The 24,404-nt window shown below is 38.6% G+C and overlaps 1 protein-coding gene across 2 annotated transcripts in view; it reads right to left on the bottom strand.

Moving 5' to 3' along the window:
• LOC131161952 (F-box protein 7) overlaps window positions 1–24,404 on the bottom strand; it is a 39,181-nt gene that overhangs the window by 5,389 nt on the left and 9,388 nt on the right. For both annotated transcript variants that reach the window (XM_058118006.1, XM_058118005.1), the window contains exons 6-10: window positions 18,518–18,591; window positions 11,771–11,824; window positions 11,570–11,671; window positions 10,356–10,414; window positions 3,402–3,612 (exon numbers count right to left, since the gene is read on the bottom strand). In XM_058118006.1, the coding sequence (XP_057973989.1) occupies window positions 3,402–3,612; window positions 10,356–10,414; window positions 11,570–11,671; window positions 11,771–11,824; window positions 18,518–18,591 (500 nt within the window). The remainder of the gene's footprint in view (window positions 1–3,401; window positions 3,613–10,355; window positions 10,415–11,569; window positions 11,672–11,770; window positions 11,825–18,517; window positions 18,592–24,404) is intronic.

The raw sequence follows: 24,404 nt of genomic DNA, 5'->3' as shown, positions 1-24,404 counted from the left end.
CTAGATCGGTCAGGTCGATGGAAGCAGCTGGTGGTCTGACCACAATCTTTGTTCTTTTGGAAGTGCCGATGATGTTTGATGAGGTTGAATCATCATGGTAGGAAAGACATGTTGAGAAGATGGGCTTGCCGGAGATTCTTGATCCTTTGGAAAAGGGACGTGAACATCGCCATTCTTCATAGTTTTATAGACTGGATCATGGAGAATGACTAGCTTGGGGATCTGACACAGCTGCTCATACTTGGTAACCCAAGATTCTAGAAGGAGCTTGATAAGCTCTTCTCTGGGAAGAGTGAAAAGAAAAAGCACTGAATCACTTAAGTGTTTAGCCCTAACCTTCTGAACCACTCCTACCTAAATCAAAAAACTGCCACCCAATTCTTAGAAATGGTGATCTTAAGACCTGAAAATTTCTTGAAAATTTTTCAGTAGGGTGAGAACCTTCCAAAATTTCACAAGAGCCTTTGACAAAAAGAAGGGTGCAATTAGCACGCTGAAGATGGAACACTACAATCTCCTCCCTACCCACCTTAAGGCCCTAAATGACATTAAACCCTGAGCATGGTTAATCATCCTACCCAACACATCCACAACTCACATAAACAAAAATTAAAAAAAAATAAAAAATAAAAAATTGGAGGGAAAGGGATCCCCTTATCTCAACCCCTGCGAGGCATTAAACTGCTCCCTTAGTCGACTATTCAAGATGACATCCATCAAGATAAACATCCTTAAACCCACTTCCTCCAAACCCCTTTTTAGCCAACAGGCCCAACACCTTCTCCAAGAAAACTACTCACCACGTCATAAGCTTTTCCAAAGTCCAATTTGAGCAAAACTCCCCTCCTACTCCTCACATCCTCCACCACTTAACTGGCAACCAAAACATCTACAATCTTTCTATCCTCAATGAGAGCAGATTAGTCCAGAGCAAGGTCTTAAATTTAGATTTCGACTCGAATTTCAAGGCTCCAAAAGTATGGACATTTTGACAAAAAAATTTTTGGTTGTCAATTTCAATTTCAATTTGAAAAAATAATGGAAATCAGTAATAAAGCATGGAATTCTTTTATGAAACTTTAGAAATGATTAATAGACATAATAATGTAAGTTTTAGAACTAATATATTACAAGTTAAATACATCTATGTTGTGTATTAGGTGGAAAATTTGTAATATACTGTGTATCATATATATTCAATTAATACAAATGAAATTCATAAATCATTTAAATATTATTTACAATACAAATAATGATAATTTAGATATAAATGGTTAAATAAAATGTTGTAAGTTTATTTTTTCACATAATTTCAAAAGTCCTCATAATAATCTTTTGTTTTGATAAAAATAAATAAAATAAATTAAGAGAGAAATTTCACTTCACTAAATCTCTCATTTGAATTTCGAGAAAATTTCATTATATAGTTAAAATTTCAACAAGTTTCGTTAAAAATTTGAGATTTCGATAAATTTTGGATGATTTATTGAGATCTTGATGGAAATTATGTAGATGGAAATCAACTGCCATTTCGATTTCGACGGTGGCGGAAACCAGAAATTTCAATGGAAATTTCAACAATTTCATGGAAATTTAAGACCATAGTCTAGAGGAACTGTACCAACAACACCTTCTGCAGCCTCTTATACAACCTTAGCCAGGATTTTATAAATACTTGCATCCAGCCCGATTAGTCAAAAGTCTCTCACCCTCTCAAGAGTGCTCCTTCGGATTAAGTGCAGTATTAGTGGAATTCACATTCTTCCCCAGCACCTAATTCCTATGAAACTCATTAAAAAATTCAAAATATCCTCCCGAATCACCTCCCAACTATCCTCAAAAAAGTCTTAGTAAAACCATTTAGGCCTGAGGTCTTACCTCTTTCCATTTCAAACACTGCAACCCAAGCCTCATCAACGTCGAACTTCAAACCAAAATATAAGGTTTTCACCAATAGACTCCAATCAAATTCTCTATCACCATCCTGTTCATGCAACTCTCAATGTAAAACCTTATACAGAAATCCATAATTGAGTCCCCAATTTGTTGAGTCCCACACCACACTTCCTACATCTAACTCCAACTGCTTAATAAGGTTCTTCCCCATCCTCCCATGCCCACCTCATTGAACAACTCGGTGTTACAATCCCCCTCCTTCTCCCAACTACACCTACATTTCCACCTCCAATTTACACCTTCTTCAAAAAGGATCAAATCCAAATCATGACTATACTGGTATCCTCTTCATCAGCCAAACCACACTCCTTCCCATCCATCCAAGAACTCAATATCATCTAGAATCAAATTCTTCTTCTCTTTTAAATTGCCAAAAAAAAACATTTTTATTTCACAATTGCAACTTGTTTTTCCCTAGTCCATTTGGTAGTGAGCCATGTTCTAGACCCACAGCCTTACGTTAAAACCAAGGTTATGTTTGGTTCATGGAATGGAATTCAGTGACAATGAAATAGAAATTGTATAGGGGTATAACAATTTATAAGAAAGTCACTAAAACAAGTCTATGTTATTCCACTAAAAAAAAAGTCTATGTTATTCCACTCAACATGAAATATGATAGGAATAGACTATTCCAATGGTGAAATTTAGAAATAATCATTTATTACCTATTGAAGGTTATAGCTTAAAAAAAAAAATTTGCATTTTTCATTTTCTTAATGATGATTGATGACAACATTTTTTCATTTTGTTAAGTATCAAATTCATATTCTATGACTATTCCATTTCTAGGAATAGATATTACATGAACCCAAATTAACATAAATGTGATATAAGTGACGATATAACATACACAAAGACAGTCAAATAAACAAATAAATAAATAAACCATTAATGTTTGATAAGCGCTGCACAGGCAAGAACTTGAGAATCAATTGTAAGTGAATAACCTCAAATTCTCAAGTCAACAAAACAAACTTTTATGGAAGCTAACACTTGTGCATACATATGCACCAAATCCTGAAGTCCTATGAGCATGCAAAATATGCACCCTGTATACGCATCATGTGCAATAAATCCTGAAGAGGGAATATTGTCTCAGACTAGGGTGGTGACTTGAAATTTTAGGTGGGGGTGGGAGGGATTGAGGGTGGAAATTTTCAGGAGACCTATAAGCCAAACTAGAATTCATGCAACAATTTAAGGAAAAAAAAATTAAAATAGTAAAAAAGGTATGCAAGTTAGAAAACCGGAAAGATACACCATAGTACTGAAATTATTCCATATTACCAAGGAATCTTGTGAATAATTCATGCTCATAGAAAAGGAGCATAATTCAGGAATTTTCTAAAAAAAGGAAAAAAATTAGGAAGATTTTTCAAAATATAGTTTTCCTCACAATGGCTTGCAACTAGCAAGACAAATCCAAACTGAAATTCACATACCTCTTCAAATGGAACAAAGACAAAAGGTTTCAAACCCCTCCTGTGAGAAACTGCAGGCACGTCTGGGTTGTGTGTTTCATCCTCCTGCCACCCTTCAACCACTCCAAGCATGTCATCATCAGGGCTATTAACTTCATTGTCATTCACACCACTTGTAACAAGTGAAAGGAGATCCATCCGATTGTTAGCCCCTGCACAGGTTCCTCTCAACCTGTTAATGGAAGCAAATCAGTAAATAGGCTCATCAAAGCAATGCCCTCACAATTGGGGACAATATGGAAATTTTACCCACAGCCACAGTACTTAATACTTTTGACACATTAGCTAAGTTCAGTGAAACTAGCTGCCTGCCAAAACTGTCAGAGAATGGAATAATTGACTATTTAATTTTTTAAGCATTGTGCAATACTCAACTTTTTTTTAATTATCTTGTGTTCTATCTCAAGAGCTAAAAGCTTAATTCAATTGACTAATTAATCTCTAAATCAATTACCAAAAACGTGTTTCCTTTACAACAAGTCCAATGAATATGCATATTAAAGTGTTTGGGATATAATAAACATATTATTTTTATTTAATTAATTGTATTATTTTACAAAAAAAGTTTTAATTGGTTCCAATAATTTTATTTTATTTTTTAATTCAATATTACAAGAAATTAGCATTGCGGTTTTGGAGGCAAGAGGGAGCATCTTGCTCTGCTTTTATAAACATAATTATATTTAAAGTAATGCAATAATATTATATATTGTGATATAATAAGAATAGTATTATATTGAAGTATGTGCATGGGTAGACTCGCAAAGAAGCCCTAGCGGGCTTACGACCACCATTGAACCTCTCTCCTTGCCTCACAGCCTTCTTCGTTGGACATCTCAGGTAGGCCTGGCAAAACGGGCGGGCCGGCCGGGTTTGGGCGGGTCACCAACGGGTCGGGTCATAAACGGGCCGGATCATAAACAGGTCGATGTTAAACGGATTACACACATGCCAACCCTAACCCGCCCGTTTATTAAACGGGCGGGTAACGGGTCACCCATTTAAAAATATATAATTTACTTATTTTAATTTTTTTTTAATTTCATATAAAATAACATTTTTTTTTAAAAAAATACTGCATTATATTTATTAATTTCTAAATAAAAGAACATAAAATGTAAAAAATAATACATCAATACATTTTAAAAAAAATATAAAATAAAATAAAATAAAACACACGGAGTCAGTCAAGTGGTATGTCCGTCTGTGGAGCTAGGGGAGACGACGACAGTCACCGTGGTCCGCGGAGTCTGAGGAGACAATGACTCGAACTACTCAAGGACAAGGTGTGGAGTGGATCGTTCGCAGGCTCACAACACCGGCAGGTCCGACAAGTAGCAGCGCACCAAAGGAGAGGAGAGGAGACTCAGGCGAGGACAAGTCGGGGCTGTCCGGCACATTGCAGTGCACCAGATCCAGAGGAGAGGAGAGGAGACTCAGAAGAGGACAGGTCGGGGCCGTCCGGCACGTTGCAATGCACCAAATCCAGAGGAGAGGAGAATTAGGAGTCAAGAAAGGAGAGGAATCGAGGATTGAGAATGAGATTTGAGAGAGTGAGAGTTGAGACTTGAGAGGTCAGAGATGAGGAGAGGCTAAGAGCTTGAGAGCCACGGCGCGAGTTAGAGCCCTTAGGGTTTTTTTGTGTTGACTGAGAGTCTAAGACTCTGAGAATTGCTGAAGCCTGAAGGCATGTGCAGTGTGCGTGAGCGAGTCGTGACTGTGAAGCTGACAGCCTGGCATAATGCATTAAGGATCCAAAATAACAAGTCACCAGCCGGGTGACCTGCCCAAACCCAAAGAACCCGTTTATAAACGAGTTAACCCGTGACCCGCCCAAATATTAAATGGGTTAACTTCTTTAACCCGAACCCGTTTTAAACTGGCGGATCCGGGTGACCCGACGGGTCATGACCCGTTTTGCCAGGCCTAATCTCAGGCTTGCTGGATGGTGACATTGACTCGGCTCGAAGCATCTGTCGAAGCAGCCTAATCTCTGTCAAAGGGTTGAATCGAAGCTCTTCTCTTAGTTCTCTCTAGAAGGCTCAAAGTGTGTTGAGTCTTTGCTCAATGATGGGTCTCTTCTCTCTCTCGAACAAAACAACTCTTTTACTCTTTCACAAACTCGACTGTGGATGTGCCAGCAGTAGATGATGTTAAAGTACTCGGTGCGGATCAAAGGTAAATTCTTCAATCTGAGTTTAGGGAAGGAGGGGGGATTACTTTATTGTGCATGCTCAAGAACAACATCACTCGAAATAGATGGGTTCAACTCTCTAACTACGGAGCTTCATTGAGGAAATTCATAAGGGAAATCTTCATTGCTGGATGGTGAATAGATGGATGAGGGTGAGGAAGCTCTTGGAGCTAGGGATGAGAGGGAAATGGAAGAACTTTTCAGTGTTTATTCCCGGAGGTGCAAATGGAATTGGATGGTGAGGCTTTGAGAATGAATTCTGCGAGTTCGCAAGGAAATTCATCATGATCTTGAAGGAGCAGTTGTAGCAAGTTCTTCAGCTCCCAGGTACAGTCAGGTGGTGTTGGAAGGGAATGCAGGCAAGGCTGCATAAGTCATACAATATCAGAAAAATTATGCCTTAGGTGTGGGGGGAGACTTGTGATTGACGGATCCTAGAGTGACGGATCCAGAAAACAACACTGCTCGTTAGGAGGGAAAAATCCATGCGGTGAAAGTGCATGGGGTTCTGGTGGTCACAGCGAGTGTCACAGAGGCAGCTAGGGTTACAATCAGGGAAGACAAAGAGTACAAAGGTTGGGCTGGGATGTCTGGTTCTCATCTTGGTTGATAGTCTATTAGGTTTCTTTTCTTTATTTGTCCTGTTATAAATTAGAGATCTGGGTCAGTCATGGTTTACTTCATTCTATGGTCCTCCTAGGCCTGCCCTTCGTTCTGTTTTCTGGGAAAAGTTGTATGCAGTGTTCAGATTTTGTTCTAGTAGATGGATTGTAGGGGACGATTTTAATGTAGTAATATTTCCAGGGAAAAAGAAAGGGCGGGGGTAGGTTTACCTTGAGCATTCAGAATATTGTACATTCATCAAATCAAGGATCATGGGTAGAGGGATATCCCCATGGACAATGCTATTTTCTCTTGGGCATGTGGGTGGAGGTAGATCAGTGGCTAGTGGTCTAGATAGATTCTTGTTTTGCAGTGTGAGTGGGAGGATGATTTCTGTATTCTTTCCCAAACATCTTTATCTAAACCAGTAATCAGACCACTTTCAAGTTTTGATAGAATCTAGCAAGGTAAAGTGGGGTCCTACTCCCTTCAAGTTTGAGAATATGTGATTGGATCATAAGTCTTTTCATTCTTTGATTTGGAATTCTTGGGATGAGGTGTCCATTAGATGTTGGGAAGGTTGTAAGACTAAAAAAACTCAAAACATTAAAAGGGAGTTTTGAAAAAGTAGAACGTGGAAGCTTTTGGAGGTAATAGGGTTAGGAAATCTAACATCTTACCTATGATTGATTAGCTGGATAAAAAAGGATGATAGGATTTTAACAAAGATGGAGGAGGCCAAGTGGGTTTCATTGAAAAATAAGCCGCAAGGGTGAATTTTAGGGAGATGAGTTGGTGGTAAAAGATTAAATTTAAATGGGTTAGCGAAGTGAGTATGATACCAAGTTTTTCCATAGACTGGCTAATAGTAAGATGAGAAAAAATTTATTGAGGAAATTGGAGTTTAAAGGAGTAGTTTCTTCTGATCCTTGATTGATTGCAAATGAGATCACTGAATTTTATTCCAATTTATTTATGGAGGAGGCTGAAAGTAGACTAATGTAGAGGGGTTGGAGTCGAGCCCTATTTCTAGAGTAGGAGTGGAGCACTATTTCTAGTAATCAGATCAGATGGTTAGAAAGACCTTTTGAGGAGAATCAGGAGATGGGAGTTAGCGATGCAGTGTTTGGGACGGCAGGGATAAGGCTCCAGGTCCAAATGGTTTTACTATGGCCTCATTTCAGGATCATTGGGATTTGGTTAAGGTTGGTCTGTTGAAGGTCTTCAATGAATTAGGAAAAAGCATTAATTCTACTTCCATTACTTTAGTGCCTAAAAGTGATCAAGCTTCAAGAGTTGCCGATTCTACAAAATTGTTGCAAAAGTGCATGCAAGTAGGTTTAGTAAAGTGCTAGATGATACTATTTATAAGCCCCAAAGAACTTCTGATGGGAGAAGATAGATCGTGGATGCTATTTTAGGGGCTAATGAAGTAGTAGAGGATATTCATAGGAGGATTAAGAAGGGGATTTTGAAAAGTCTTATGATAGGGTTCGGAATTTATTGGGTTCGCTGGAATTTCTTAGGTGAAATTTTTGCCAAAAAGGGTTTTAGGGAGAGGTGGCAGGTCTGGATGAGGGGGTGTTTGTCTAATGCTTTGTTCTTGCTCACTATTAGATGAGGAGCCTAAGGAGTGGTTTACAGATTCAAGAGTGGGGATTTTTATCACTTTTTTTGTTTGTTCTAGTTGTTGATACTTTGAGTAGGCTTGATAGGGCTGTGGATAAAAGTTATGTGAAGAGGATTGAGGTGGGTAGTGAGGGGGTAGCTGTGTCTCATCTTCAGTATGCAAATGATACTATTTTTCTCTTTGATAATCAAGAGTCTTTTTTGAATGTTCTCAAAATTCTACAGACTGTAAGTTTTCTGGTTTAAAAGTAAATTTAGATAAGAGTGGGATTGGTACTATTAATCTTAGTAGTGTCAGGTAGTTGGAGTAAGCTATCATAGCTTGAGTGGCCCTGTCTTATTTAGGAGCTCCACCTTCTTCTTCTTTTCCGCAGGGGGAGCTGGGGCTCTGTTAGCTTTTGAAATATGTAGTGGAGAGCGTGTCTAAGCACTTGGACGGGTGGAAAGGTACTTTATTTTCTCAAGGTGGTCATATCACTCTTATCCAGGCTCATCTCTTTAGTACCCCTCTATTTTTTGTTCTTTTTTAGAATTCCGGTTGGGGTAGCTGGGAAAATTGAGAAAGTATGAGAGATTTCCTATGGTCAAGGGTATGGGAGAAGAGAGATGATTTGGTTAGTTGAGACTTGGGAGGATGTGTGTAAATCTAGGGTGGAGGATGGTTTGTGTCTTGGAAATTTGGTGTCTAAAATTACTGCCTTACTGGGTAAATGGCTGTGGTGTTTTCCTTTAGAGGAGAATTCTCCTTGGCAATTGGCATACAGTTATAAAAAGTAAATTTAGCTTACATTCTAATGGGCAGGACACTAATTGAAGTTTAAGATGTTCTATGGAGAGTGCTATCCAAAAAAATAAAAAAAGATGTTCTATGGAGAGTCCTTGGAAAAGTATTGCTCAGATTTATCCTTTGAATATTCCATATATAATAAAATATGTTGTGGGGACGAGTCTTGGATTCTCTTCCGGGAAGATGTTTGGCTGGGCAAATTATGCACTTTCCATTTCATTACCTTGTAAGTGCATAATAACATCATTACTTCCTTCTTTAATTCAAATGGGCCCACTTCTTGGGATTTTCACTTTCGTAGGCTTATAATTATAGGGAGTTGGAGAAACTATTTCTTTTGTAGTGTCTGTTGAAGGGCTGGCATTTCTCGTGTGAGAGAGAGTCGAAGTTGGGGCTTGGATTCCTCAGGTTTCTATCATTCAAAATAGTTTTTTGAGCAATCTTTTTAATCCTTTCCCCTTCATCGTTTCATTTGGAAATCCAAAGTCCCCTCTAAGATCAAGGTGTTTGCTTGGTTGGTTGTTCTTATTTAACACCAACAATATGCTGCAGAGTAGGAGGCCATTGAAGGCATTATCTCCAGATGTTTTTTTCTTGTGTAGTTGTGTTTTTATATCTCAGAACCTGCTTTGCATCTATTTTTACATTGCCCTTTCTCTTGGGGGATCTGGAATAACTTGTTCACTGTTTTGAGGGAAAATTGGGTTTGCCCAGGTTTAGTAGAGAAATTGTTACATCTCTCTTCAACTTTTGGGAAGAGTGGTGATCATTTGGTCTTGTGGACTTGTAGCATCTTTGCAGTTTTATGGGAAATTTGGATGGAAAGGAATGCGCATGTTTTTCTGGAAAGAGGAATTTGGGTACTTTGCTTTGGGATAGAATTCATAACTTTGATATATAAAGGGGTACGATTTTAAAGTGGTGCCTTTCACATATATTCAAAGAGATCGTACGGCAGTTTTATTTTGATTGTTGTCTAGTCTGTTTTGGTTTCTTCTCTTTAGAGGAGGATCCGTTCCTCCTCTTTGTACATTACTTCCTCTTCAATGAATATATCTTCTTTTTCTATCCAAAAAAAAAATTAATAAGAGAGAGTGTATGTACGTATATTTATGTGAATGTTTAGGTATGTATGTGTGTGTGTGTGTGTGTGTGTATGCATGTACATGTGAATATATGTATAGCTATATGCATGTATGCATATGAACAAAGTAATGCATATGTATGTATGTCTAAGCACACATACATGCATACATCATGCACGCATGCATACTGTACTTATCTATGCATGCATGCATGGATGTTTGTGCTATGTATAGATATATACTTGTATATATATATATATGCATGATTAGGGGCAAGATTGGGATTTTAAAATGTCAAAACATTTGGAATCAGAACTTGAGTTAGGGGTATGAAAGCGAGAGTAAAATTTCATTGTAGAATGTGAACTAGAACAAAATTCTTGCAAATCAAAGCATCAAGCGTAGGAATCAAAATTAACCATTCTGAATCCAATTTCTAGACCCAATTCCAAATTACCTAACAGCATAATTAATTTTCTCTTCACTTATATCCATTTCTCCTCGACTACATTGAGTGTATGTGTAAGACAACTTCTGGCATCATGAAGGTTTAAGTCCATGTTTAATAATTTTATAGCATGTGAACATCAAAACATTTGCGTCAGATAATGTAATACCTTAAGCGGATCCTCAACACAGTAGGTCGCATGCCTGGATACAAGAGAGCAGCATCAATCTGAAAATGCATTAGAAATGTTGAATGTCTTCCCCAATGTCAATCGCATATTGGTCACTAAAGAGAAGTGTAAAAAAACATCTTAAGAAAGTAAGAATCGTTTGGTATCACTATCAAAAATTATGAAAATGAAAACTAGAAATGAAAACCAGAAATGTAAACTAAACCAGAAACAAAAACTAAAAGCTGAAAACTAGCAACTTGGTTAATATTTCTAAAATTAAAACAAATTAAAAACTTGAATGAACAAATGCTCATTTTTGTCTTTTAATCAAATAACAATTAAAAAGAATAATTAAAATAGTATAACTACAAAAAGAATACAAAGTAAAATATAATATAATAAAATAAAATTTCTAATTATTTTTTACTTAATTATTTTATTCCAAATCATTGATTAGTGCTACAAAAACAATCATATTGTATATGATAATTGAAAATTAGTAAATATAATTATTAAATGACTTATTATTTTTACAAAAAAAAAATTAGAAAATTTATGGACATTCTTATTTAATTAAATTTTAATTTGGTCATATTAATTTTATTTTAATAAAAATATATATAAATAAAATGATTCAATAAAAAAAGTTTATTCTGAATATTAAAGCATTCTAACATCAGGTATGTCACATTACCACTTCACCTAAAAGCTTAAGTTGTTAGGTTGTAGGTCAACAATGTATATCAAGGTCTAACAATTCCCCGCATGTGCATTCCGACAGCACATTGAGACTTGAGAGATAAATACAGAATAAATAACACCCATGATTGAGAATACAATAATTTTTTGAACACCACACAATAAACGAGGGCAACGAAACTAGAACCTAGGAGCTCCTAGTAATCAGCTACCATGTTTGATTACCACCTCGCCTAAAAGCTTAAACTGTTAGGTTGTGGGCCAACAATGTAAATCAAGCTTTAACAAGGTAAATAACTAGAAAACGACAACAAAAAGAATAAAAAATAAAAAATAAACTAGCAATGTAAACAAATGTGTTTTCATAATCATTTTCTTGACTGTACAGAAATGAAAACAACACACAAAAATGATACCAAACAAACTCTTAGCTTCCAAATTAAATTTAGCAATTGCAGGTAGCATACGGAATCCAAACTGCTCAGGTATCTGGCAAAGAAGTGGAATCTGACCTTGTCATCAGACACTGTGTAATGGCCACCGAAAACACAGTCTGCTTTAGATGCACGAAAATTCATAAATTTTGCCACATCCTTAACTTTTTGAGAAGAATTCTACGCAACACAAATAAAGAAAGAATACAGTTAGTAAAAAGATACCTTTTCAGTTTTTTTTTTTTTTTTTATATGCACTAACTGGTTACAAGACATAACCTTGTAAAGAAACCTCCCAGAAGGATAAAATCTCATGTAACGGAAATAGCAGACCTGCAAAGGCAAAAGAAAGAAAATACAACAATAGCAAAATGAGAACTGGCAAATAACTTGCAGTTCCTTTATTCCTCTTCACCAATCTTCTACTTCTTTTTGCCACAACCTAATAACAACAATCATAAAAAACAGTGATCATTGCAAGTACATGGATAATATTTAAGACAACCACGTTTCTTGGATATCTGATACGCCTTCCATCCATATCTCATTCTAAACCCTAAAAAAAATTAAAAGGCATATATGATGCAAAAACACAATAAAATGGGCATATATAAATCGACTAAGTCTTTTGAATGTCTTTACCAAACATATTTGGGATCAGCAACATGAATCCATTTAGGGCTCTTTCCTTTGCTCATCTTCTGAATAAGTCTTAATATATACAACTCCAAATTCAATACCAAATAAAAGGTAAAAGAATGTGGCACCAAGCTTTTTGAGAAAAGACACGATGGCCAACTATTTAGCATACTAAGTCAGTTGTTAGGAGATAAGAATCTTAATCAAGAATTTAGATTTTACAAGTTCCTTAAAAATAAATACAGTTAAAGGCCAAAAGCAATTGAATTTGTGCAGCTAAAGAAGTCTAGTTCATTTATTGATAAATTAAAAGTGAAGCCCCAAGGGCCTTTCATAATAAATGAAGAGCTTCATTAAGAAAGAGAAGTTCAAAGAAGAGGATAAGGTACCCACTTAGAAGAAATAAAACCGATCAAAATGAAAAACATAAAATAGAGTAAAGCCTTCTGATGTTTCTGCGAATCAGCTAAAGGCACTCCTCTAAAAGCTCCAAGTAAAAAACTAAAGAAAGAAAGACATATTACCCTAAAAAAGAGTAGTCAACGCTTCTGCACATATTGCTCCAATCAAATACTAAAAACAGCAGTGGAAAATAAAAAAGGGGAAAAAAAATTCACAGCAACCTGCCATTATATTACTCCATCCAAAACCCCTTCAAACCCAAAGAACCCACCCCTCCCCCCCAAAGCAAACAAGAAAAAAGGAAAAAAAAAAATTGGGCACACCCACTAGAAGCTTAAACTATAAAAAATGAAATTCCAAATGCACCAAGTAACAAAACAATGCAAAAATGTGGTCATTGACAGGGGGTGTTGCCCAACCCAAGGGTCTTCCATCACAAGATGATAAGTTTTAGATTGACTTTGTCTTCTGTTATTTCCTGAACTTCTACTTGTCATTGGGTAATGTTGACATACACTGATTTTTAAAAAATAATATTAAAAATAGCATCTCTTTAGTGAAAGAACTAAGATGATGTCTTCCTCTCGGTGTCCCTGCATTTTGAACCCTCGAACATGGCATCACATCTCCCGACCTTCCTCCCATTCCCCCTTCTAAGCATGGTTTTAAATAAAGGCTGCGACCGTTACGTAACGCCGTCACATAAAGGTTTTTTGGGTTACCGATACCGTTACACACCGCGAAATCGGTGGGAAGAAAAATCACGGCCGTAGCGGCTGTTACGGACTGCGACCGTTACGTAAAGGCCGCTACAGCCGTTACATAACCGCTACAGGACTCTTACACCAAAAAAATATTTTATTTTTTACTTTTTCTTCTCACTTTTTCTCTCTCTTTCATATATCATTCTCAATATACCAAGTGGCAAGAGGGGGAAAAGATTATAATGAGGATGACAATGATACAAAATTTACTTTTTCTTTAAATACTCACAATAGATGCATTAATTAACAATTTCAAAATACTAACTTGTTAGGAATTTTTTTTTTTAATAATATTAGTAATGTGATATTTATGTTCTTTATTTTTCAAATTCAACCTTTTTTCTTTTCTAGCTATTTTATATTTATATTATTCATATGTCTTATGTGTCTAATAGATTAATGGAGTGTATAATGTATTTTATTTTATTAATTCGTTTAGCACACATAAGAATTTATCACAGATAAGAACAATGAGAAGTATAAATACGCACACACACGTAATTTTCTATCAATGATGGTTTAAAACAAATGTAAACTTGTTGCCCTTACCAAATAACTTAGTTACTCGAATTAAAGGGTCCAAAATACACTAAAACCCTTTCTAAGAATGGCCAAAAGCTTAAAACATGCAAGTACGCTAATATGCACAAGGTTGTGCGTGCTTCAAAAAAATTCACGGCCGTTACACCCGCTTCCCGTTATGTAACATCCGCTACTCCTACTTCCCGTTACACCTGTTACCATTACGTTACGCTACCCGCTACCACGATTTAAAACCATGCTTCTAACCCTTCTCTGTGCTGAAAAGACTTTCTTCCTTTCTTGAAGCCATACCTTCATCCTACCCGCCTATCCTTGTCATAAAACCGAGCCCTACCTGCCACCCCTGGTACTTCAACTCTCCTTCATGACCTCCAGGAGAGTCTCATTACCATAAAATGATTGCAGATGCCTCGCAGCACTCGGAACTCCATCCCCAACTTCCAGAAAGGTCGCAAGCACTTGTCAAGCTTCATGAGAGCTCTGATAATTCAGTTATTCAGTCTCCTAACTCGAACACTCATCCCCATTAGCCAAAGTGGTCACATGCTACTATCCTGCATTGCCCTCTGCCACCATTCCTATTTACCTTCTTCCCCCCTTCATTTTTTGGCTAGCCACAGCCTCCTCACAGGTGATTGTTAAGGGGGCGGGAGAGTTTTCTACCTTCAAAACTGACAGGAAAGTGGTTTTTGTAATTCATTTGGATTCAGTGACCTATCACATTACGTAATATGCAAGTAATCACGTTTCTTATATCGTTTTGGAGGAGGACCTTGTTTGGGTCCTAAAGATACTAGGGAGTGTTATATGAGGTCAATGAAGGGACTGCCTGTGGAACCAGATTCAAAAAGGCAGGGAGCAGTGTGGATCTGACGATTCTTGAAAATGGTAGAGGCAGGTTAATATGCCTGTAGAAAGACTACAGCAAGTTTATTCCTGATGTTCGCATCCCTGAAGGTGATCAAAAGAAGGGGTGGAGGGCCTTTCTCGCTGCCCTCTTGGAATTCTCATCGACCACGGTTGAGATTTCCAAATCTAACAGTGGGAGCTGGAGGTGCTCGGACTGTGAATCATCGAACGTCAGGCCAGAGGAAAAGACCGAGAGGAGAAGTGTGTTCCAGAGGCTTTCGCAGAATATCTCTTATGCCAATGTAATCAGAGGAGGTTCAGTGACAAGGACAGATTCAGGAAAGACAACAATATGCAACCACAGGATTTGGGGGGATTTTCTGCCTACTAGACTTCCTAATACCATGCGAGAAAATCATAGTCCCATGCCATTCGGGCAGAAGAAGACAGAAGTTATATGGATCATTAAAAATAAGGGCCCAAATGCTAAGAGCCCAAAATCAGAACTGCAGCAACCAAGGCCTGTGTTTGAGATGGAGGAGGGTCGATTATAACAAGCTAAACCAGAAGTGGTAGCTGGGCAGAGACCAGAGGACAGTATGATACCAGAAGAACCAGTGGAAGAGTGCTATGTTAAAGAGGATTACACAATAAGCAAAATCCAATATCTCAATTGCGAAAAAGTTGATCCTTCAACAGAAGCTCCTACAGAGACGATGAACATGCTTTCAGAAGAGGATATGGAAGACGATACGCTCTATGATTCAAAAGAGATTGGTAACATCTGCAATTCAGAGAAGGAGCTTTTGGTTGATCAGATTGATCAGACGAGAACTGAATTTGAAAATGATGGTCTGAATCAGTTGTTTGAAGCTTTCAATGGAGATCTTCAAGAGGATGGGAAAGAAAAGAAGGTAATTCCGGAATCGAGTTCGCAGCAAATGGAAAGTGTAAGCCATCACCCAGATGCAGATATTGCACAAGCAGGTATAAATTCTTCTAAGCATAACTGTGACCAGGTGAAAGCTTTAAATAATGTGGGATCTTTGTTTGTGGACTCTGGCCATGGGTTCAGTCCTTACCTTGTAACTGAGTCAGTTGCTCCTTTTTGCGGCGCCGCAGGGCGGGGTGGGGGCGGGGGGAGATGGGGTTGGTCAGGAATCATACTGGGAAATTTATTTTTTCTTTTGGAGGACCCATGTACATCTAAAAGCAGCAAAGGCATTCTTCGCCTTCCTACCCAACCTATGCGATGGCTATGCCCTCTCTAGTAACTCCTTGCCATAGGGAGGCTGTGATTTCAGCTCTAAGAGAGGTGAGAGAGACTGCCTAGACCTGCAAAATCTCCTTGGAGACATGAGATTGGAATTGGTAGACCCTGTTGGGAACATGGTTTGGTTGGGTTTGAATCCTAGTATGTATCAGAGAAGGAAGAAGAAAGTCCAAAAGGAGCTAAAGAATTTGGCATTGCCAACTAATTATGAGGGTGGAAAAGGTTTTGGGAAACCCAACCTTAGCATCCCATTCATTCTGCTAGAGGTAATATATATTAATTATATATTATGGATCACCCCTTGTCAGATCTAGACTCCAAACAGAAACTACAGCCATTTACTGATTTACTAATCAAACCAGTGTTTTAGCACCACCTGACCCAAACCCAAGTAATTCTCTCACTTGGCAAACGCTTCACCAACAAACAAGATAGTCTCTAGCATTATACCCCCACCACAACGACAAGATCTGAATCAAGGTAATGTAAACCATCTAAAGAAAAAAAAGCTTCCCTCAAACATCTAGCCTTTTAAAACTGTTTTGAACCACAGGATCCCCAAACTGACCTAGGATTACCACCTAATGAGACACCTAAATAAGTAAGGCCAGCCAAAAATAGCATAACCTGCCAAATAAATGAGGGACAAAAATCAGAACTTGGATTGATCGCTGCAAGATCAATCTACACCACATTGATTTTCAAACCAGAAATCCACCCAAACACCTGAAAATGGTAAGCACATTGAAGAAACTATGAACATAAAAAAAAAAAAATTTTTTTTAAAAGTAACAGCTGCGAATTGTAAATAAGATGGTATAACCTCCTCAGAACCTGCCTCAATGCCTTTCACTAGACCTCTCTCAGCTACCCAACTCACCAATCTACTCAAAACATCTGTGCTACAAGGATGAAAAGAGAAGGGAGCAAAGGATCTCCTTGCCTAATTCTTTTAAAGGATTTAAACCAAGATTTTGGCTATCCATTAATGATTACTGTAGACGCTGTCAAAGTTAAAACGCTCATTAACCCACTACCTCCACCTCAACAAAACCAGTCCTCGCCGAAACCCAATCAAAAAAAATTCCAGCTAACCCACACACCTTCTCAAATCAAATTTGAAAAACAAACTATTTCTTACCTTTCTTCCTAGCATCCCCCACCATCACAAATTAGCCACCAATGCACATACAAGATTTGACAACCCTCAAAGAAAAGCACTGTATGACATGGAAACTGTCTTCCAAAACAACATTACACCTACCTAAAAGAACGTTCGCTAGGTCATGTACGCACTATTCACCAAATTAATACATCCAATTCCTAACCTTAAGGAACCTGTATTTCCTCGGCACTAGCATAATCAAAATTAAATGCATATTCCTTCTCATAAAAAACCTCTCGATAGATCATTCTTAACACTCTCAAATCTTAACACTCCTGAAGAAAGCCATGATAAGGCCATCTGGCCTTGAGCTTTTGAGCATTCTTCTGTTTCCATTTCAAACACCTGCTCTTCAATTCTCATCCTCCTCAAATGGTCTCTCTAGCCACTTAGCTCCATACCCAGTAGTAGAAAACCAATCTGAACCCAGTATCCAAGCCCTAGAAGGATCCTCCTCAGCATGCAACTCTTTTGGAAAATCAAGTTGTCGTTGCCACATTAAGCCCAGAATCCTAATAACCTTCATCAATCTCCAATTGTTTAATGTAATTCCCTTGTCCTAGCAGTCACCACTTATGAGAAAGCCTAGTGTTACATCCATCATCCTTGATCAACCTCAACCTAGTTGTCTATCTCCAACTAATAAAGTCATCTCTTAAAAAAATAAGCACCTCATCAAAGTCATTATTCCTTGACTTACTGAACCCCTCTAGCTGCCTCAATATCAGAGCTTAGCCCTCCAACAGCTTATCCTGAACACTACATCCTGACCACCAATTCTTAGTCAAATCACCAAATTTATGATAAGATAACCACACATTTTCAAATCTAAAAGAAGGACCTTCAACAAATCTGACAAGAACCAAAATAATAGGACAATTATAAGAAAAAATATGCAACACCTCCTGACTGACTAAGCTTTGGAAAACTATCCTCCAAATCAGTAGAAACTAAGGGCCCGTTTAGTTGTGGGAACAGACATCATTTTCCATTTTTAGTGTTCCAAACAAATACAAAACAGCAAGCCTGTGAGGAGATCATCCACATCTTTCTAACTGAAGGATGGATGGTCAAAGTACCAAATTCAAAAGTCCTTCTGTCAATAATTTCCAAAGACTAACTCCCATGATTGTTCAATTGCATAGTCATATCAGCAAATCACTACTGAATGAATGTTTAGATCAAAATGCCTACCAAAACAACCATTCTCAAAAATCAATGCAAAAAAATAGTCTCACTTATGCTACAAGGAGAAACATAACTATATTATTACTCAATCATTTCTACAGGATTTTTCCAGACTGCTACTACCTAGATTATGCAAGGAATGTAAGGATATATAACCCTACATGTTTTAAGCACCATTTCACAAGAAGAGGAAAAAAATATACCAGGTGCACTGGATTGGTAATCTTCCATTCTGCAACTCCAGCTCGAATATAGGTGTTCCTACTCACATAAAGACCTGACATATGAAAGACAAAAATTAATTTAACAGAAATTGCACAAAACTTGAAATTTAATTATTATGGAAAATATGATAGTAAGAAACATGGAATCCAAAATCTAATTCATATGGTTAGAGAAATTGACAAATTCTATCTAAAACAATGAGTTCTTTAATTCGAGTGATTTTCACCACATTGGACATACAGATGCATACGCAAGGTTGTTAGAATCGGGATCCTGCATAGGATTGTTGAGGGAGGTCTGCAGAATTGGATTGTAGATCAAGATCATAAGTGTCAAGCATTGATATACATTGTTCACCCGCAGCCTAACAATTCAAACAGTTTAGGTTAAGTGGTTGCTTAACATGGTATCAGAACCAGGTTACAAGGAGGTCTTGGGTTCTATTATTGTTGCCTGCATTTATCATCTGTGAAAAAATTACGATGCTCCCAGTGGGGGACGTAGCTTCTTTTTTTTTTTTGCCTCTCTAGTCTCTACATGAAATCAGGTTGCATGTGCATGGAGTGCTAAGGCTTGATATATACACTGTTTGCCCACAACCTAACAACATAAGCTTTTAGATAAAATGCCTACATAACAGTAAGATTCTAGTTGTTATATAAAACAAGCATAAACAAATTTTGACAGAAAAATGGGTAAATAACATAGTAACTCCTTGGAGTTTGGTCAAATTGGACATTGCTCCAAAATTTTTGTTCCTTGGCACTAAACTCCATGAAGTTCCAAAAAATTGCGATGTCATCCCTGAGCTTATTTGGCCGTTAAAAGGACTCACTGTAGTCACCCCATTCGACCAGAACTTGAGCCCACAATTCCATATTCCATTTTTTACCCCTCATATGTTTTCCAATCCCACAGAGAAATATATAGAGAGAAAGAAGGAGATGGCGGGGTAAAGGGTGGGCTAAGGTGGCAGTTAAAGCAAAGAACTAGGAATAAGAGCCGACAAAGGGATGGATCAACTTCTTGACATGTCAGGATACAAGGTCCAGTCATCGGAGATGGCAGATGTAGCCAAGAAGCTAGAACAACTGGAGATGGTGATGGGCACAGCTCAGCAAGATGGGATTTTCTCACATTTCCAACGACACCGTCCATAACATGCTTTCTAAGCTCAACTTTCCTAAGAACAAAACGCCTTCTATGATTATCGAAGACCAACGAATTGATGTCCCCCAACATCGCTCCAGTGGAGTTGTCCACCAGTGAAAATCAAGAACCCCAATATCACTGCAGTCATCTCTATAACGAACAGGTCTAAGTTGTATCATCTCAGTGTGATTCCAGCAATGCCCATTATAACAAGAAAAATTAGCAGCAGCAAGCAAAGATCTTCATTTGGATATAATTCCTATAACTCAACCTTCAATTTTCTGTCACATTCAAGTAGCTCATGTGCGTCCTCATCACTACAATTGCCCTCTCAATGATTTTCGAGATGGCAGACGCTAGAAAAGGTGGAACCAGGTACTCGCCATGATGGTTTAGATCTTTCCGTAGCGCCAACGCTTCCTCTTTTTCTCTAGGGAGAAACTCCTAAACTCCACAGCAGCTTTGACAAGATCCACTTTCCGATTAACCTGATTAAGCGTTCATGGCCGTCTCAAATGCTGATTCTATCTCCATCTTCTCCATCACCACTCCTACCTCAAAAGTCCCACCTACAAATTTTTATCTTCTCTATCAGACAATTTAGTTTTTCCCTTCCCGCAACTAAATTTTGTGAGTAAAATTTTATGAACTCACTTTGAGCTTGCTGGAGAGCATCTTCCAGTTGCTGGTGCTCAAGACCATAACAAAGGCGCCTCACCATGCCCATAAAAGCTCCAAAGAAAACATGAATTTCTACCATGAGAGTTCACATTTGACATTTGGCTCAACTCACACTACAAGTTTGATGCCATCAAAGAACTAGGAAGCCCACAAGTTTTATGAGCACATCAAGTTTTGATCAAAAGTGGACCAGAATTCAGAACTTGTGCATGGCTGAACTACAACTACGCCTCCAAGAGAGAACAACAAGTCTGACATCCTGAATGCCCCCAAGGCATGGCAATCTAGTTCAAGCCTTCAAGGTCACAATCTGGTTTTGTATGAACAGCATCCACTCTCATGTCACCGAAGAATTTGGGGTAATGAACCAAGCCATTAATGGCCAACTGGAGAGTTCATCTCCCCCCCCCCCCTCTCTCCTGAGATTGTAAAACACAGGAAAAGATACAAGGGGCAAAAAGGGAAATTGGGTTTGTCAGCTCACATGCTGGACAACTGTGAATCCTTTAAATGGCCAAATGGGCTCAGGAATGACATTGCAATTCAAGGAGTTAAATGCCACTAAATAAAATTTAGGGAGTAATGTGTAATTTGGCCAAGTTCAGGGAGTCACTATGTAATTTATCACTGCCACCACCACCCCCCCCCCCTCCAAAAAAAAAAAAAAAACTAAGTGCTCCGCAAGAAGAAATATGAAGAAAAAGAAAGGTGGTTAAAAGAAAATTGGAGAGGGGGAGGGAGTTAAAAGCAAGAAAATGGATTGAGAACATTAGAAAAACCCCAAACTGGACAAACTTGTTATTCAAAGCAAATTTTTATAAACAAAAAAGGAACATCTCAATCACTATTCTCTACAATCAAACCAGGAAAAGAAATTGCATACAAGAGGGAAGAACAAGAAGTAACGGTGGCAAAACGGGCTCACAGGCCAGGTTCGGGCAGGTCATAAACGGGTAGGGATTAAAGAGGTTCAGGTTGACCCATTTATTAACAGGTGACTAATGTGTAAACCCTCACCTGCCCGTTTAATAAACGGGTCACCCATTTAAAAATATAATTTATTTATTTTAAAATTTTTTCATGAATTTTTTTAAGAAAAGATTATGAAATAGAAATAAATGCATAATGAAAAAGAAATATAAAAAGGGTTGTCAAGCATGCCATTAATCAAAAACATGCCTCCAATGGAAATATGGAATGGTTACAAACTTAAAATGAACAAACTTACAAACAAAAACATGCGTTCACAGTTCACACACGCGCACACATTGACACAGAGATTAGTCTGATTAAAGATTTAGAGACAGGGAAAAAGGAAGAGGCAAGAAGAACTCCTTGTAGACTTGGAGGACGTGGATCGCCATGCTGCTGGCGGTGGAGAGCTTCTTGTGGCAGACATGGAACCATAGACTCTGAGATCGCGTTAGGGTCTCTCTCTCTTGGCTAACGGCGGCTGCAGACTGCGCAATTAGCTCGTAACTGGTTCACTGGTTGTGCCTTAGCGCCAATTGGCAATTGCCAATGGCCCGATTGCTTGTCACTGTCGCCGTCGCCGAACAGGGTTTGGGGGAAATGGTTGCGCCTTAGCACCGATTGGCCTGACTGGTATTCTGGTACTGGTAGTCTAGTAGGATTTTCTGGGCAGGGTAGTGGTGCCACTGCCGAGTGCCGAGCACGAGCCGCAACTGCGCGAGAAAATGAGACTCACACCTTTTAAAGGCTTCCAGTCTGCGGAGGTGCCCCAGAATCACAATGCCAATCATCTCTTTTCTGCTAAAGAAAGTTCAGGTACAGCCTCAAATCACAGCGTCTGCGAGCGCCGAGTGGAGTGGGAGTGGCCAAGTGGGTATTGTCACATTGTGTAGGTCAGCTGGCCCAGGGTAATGGGTTATGGCTACAGGGTAGGGTTAGGTTATATATATATTAAGATAAACAGGTCACCCAACAGGTACCCAACCCGAACCCACCCAACCCATCTATTAAACAGGTCAGGTTTGGGTTGACTCGTTTATAAATGAGTCATCTTGTATTAAACCCAAACCCGATTCAAATAGGCGGGTCACGGGTCACCCGTCGGGTTTCAACCCATTTTGCCACCCCTAACCAGAAAAATGAAGAGGTGATGAAAAAAAACAAAAGAAGATAAAGAAAATAGAAAGAGATGTGAAACAGCAAGGAGAAGAGGATACTTAAAAATATATGAGATGCTCAGTACTGCTCTACTGATATGGTCTTAGACAATTAGACTTGCTAGAAGAAGAAGAAAAAGAAGGAGAAGGATAGGAGAGGACCTACCTATATGAAGTTGGAAGTTACCACAACATTCAATCAAATATAGTGGTGCTATCCTCTGCTGGACAAATCAAATGCTCTATTGCTTAACATTTAGGAGAAAAAAACGTCAATCTCCAGGCTCCTAGCTTTCATGCAAATTTGAATGCTATTAGGCCAATTGGACCAAATTCAAATTGTGGGCAGCCTTCAAAATAGTACACATTGGGCCTTGTGGTTAAAAGCCCAAAAATGAAAAAGTCCCTATTGTGTTTAACTAGGATCAATAGGATTCCAAGTGGGATTGCAGTCCTATGATTCTTTCAATCCCATTACAATCACACCACAATCCTTACTGATTCTCATTCCATATGTGATATGGATCGATTACCTAAATCTAGGCATATGATCATATGATCTAGTCACAATTCTAACCACCATGTATGCATTGAATGCCTTTTTGATGGCATAGACACCCATTTAAGTATATTTCCTTTTGAGGTGAACAAGTGAAGGCTGCTTGTTCCCCTGTCAAATAGGCTACAACTCAACCATTGCTTGTTAATTTCTATTAGCTTGATTCTTATTATATCGTTTGTCGCGACGTGACAAAGATTTGACCGTCTAGAGGAAACATAGATCGGATGGTGGATATTGAGCCACGTCGCCCACTAAACCCTTGGTCCACAACATGCCACGTGTCATCGCACGGTGGTGACACGTGGCCTATTATCCTCGGATATAAAACCATTTTTTTTCATTTTTTTCAATCTCCTCTCTTTCTCCAATTCTCTCCCCTCTCTCTCGATCCTTCTCTTCTCTGTTCTCTCTGTCTGTTCCCCTTCTCCTTTCTCCTATGCTCTCTTTGCTCCTCTATGTTCTCTCTATTCTCCATGCTTCATAGTTCCACAAAGCCCTCTGCTATGCTCTCATACCCACAAGGCTCCTCCTCTCACTCTCTATTTAGGGCTTTGGATCTGCGAGGGTCCCTCTCTCATATCTGCAATGCTCTCAGACCCATAAGGCTCCCTCTCTCACTCTCTTGATAGGGTTTCAGATCCACGAGGATCCCTCTAGATCTTACCTCTAGACCCTATTGCTTGTTTCTAATCTCTCTAATCTCACCTATTGTTTTTTTTTCTTGTAGGTTTGATCTATACGAAGAAAGGGGCTCTCGAAATCCCTCAGATCTGATCCCTAGAACCCAAGATGAGTGCCTTTTCTCTATGCTTTTCATTTTTGCTTAGATTGAGTAGTCTGGATTTGTGTTCTAGGTTAGATCTGTGTTCTGAGTTGAGTCTGATTCTGTGTTCTAAGTTGAGCATGGTTTTGTGTTCTGGGTCAAGTTGGGTTCTAGGTGAGTCAACTCACTTCGAACCCTGTGGATTGGATTCGGGGTGACTCGGGTGAGTCAACTCACTAGGTCTCCTGGGGTACTTGGGCCTCGTTTGGTATGTGTGAGCTCAAACCCCTGTTGGGCCTGACTTGAATGGGTCAGGTTAGGCTCTGGTTTAGGGCTTGGTTAGGTCTTGTTGGGCCGGAGTCTTTTAACACCGTGGGCTTTTGAAAACAGTGGGTTGGGCTTGGGACTTATGTAAAAAAAAAGCGGGCTTGGGCTTTAAAAAAAAAGGCTAGCTTATTTTAAAAAATGGGTTTCTAGGCTTGTTATTAAAACTGAAAAGCTTTTGGGCTTTTAAATACGGGGCCTTGGGCTTCTTTTAAATTTGGAGGGATATTGGGCTTTTTAAATATTGGGCCTTG

This window comes from Malania oleifera, chromosome 8, assembly GCF_029873635.1.
Source record: "Malania oleifera isolate guangnan ecotype guangnan chromosome 8, ASM2987363v1, whole genome shotgun sequence".
In the NCBI taxonomy this organism is placed as follows: Eukaryota; Viridiplantae; Streptophyta; class Magnoliopsida; order Santalales; family Ximeniaceae; genus Malania; species Malania oleifera.
The sequence above is the reverse complement of the archived record's forward strand: the minus strand, read 5'-3'. Positions and strand labels throughout refer to the sequence as shown.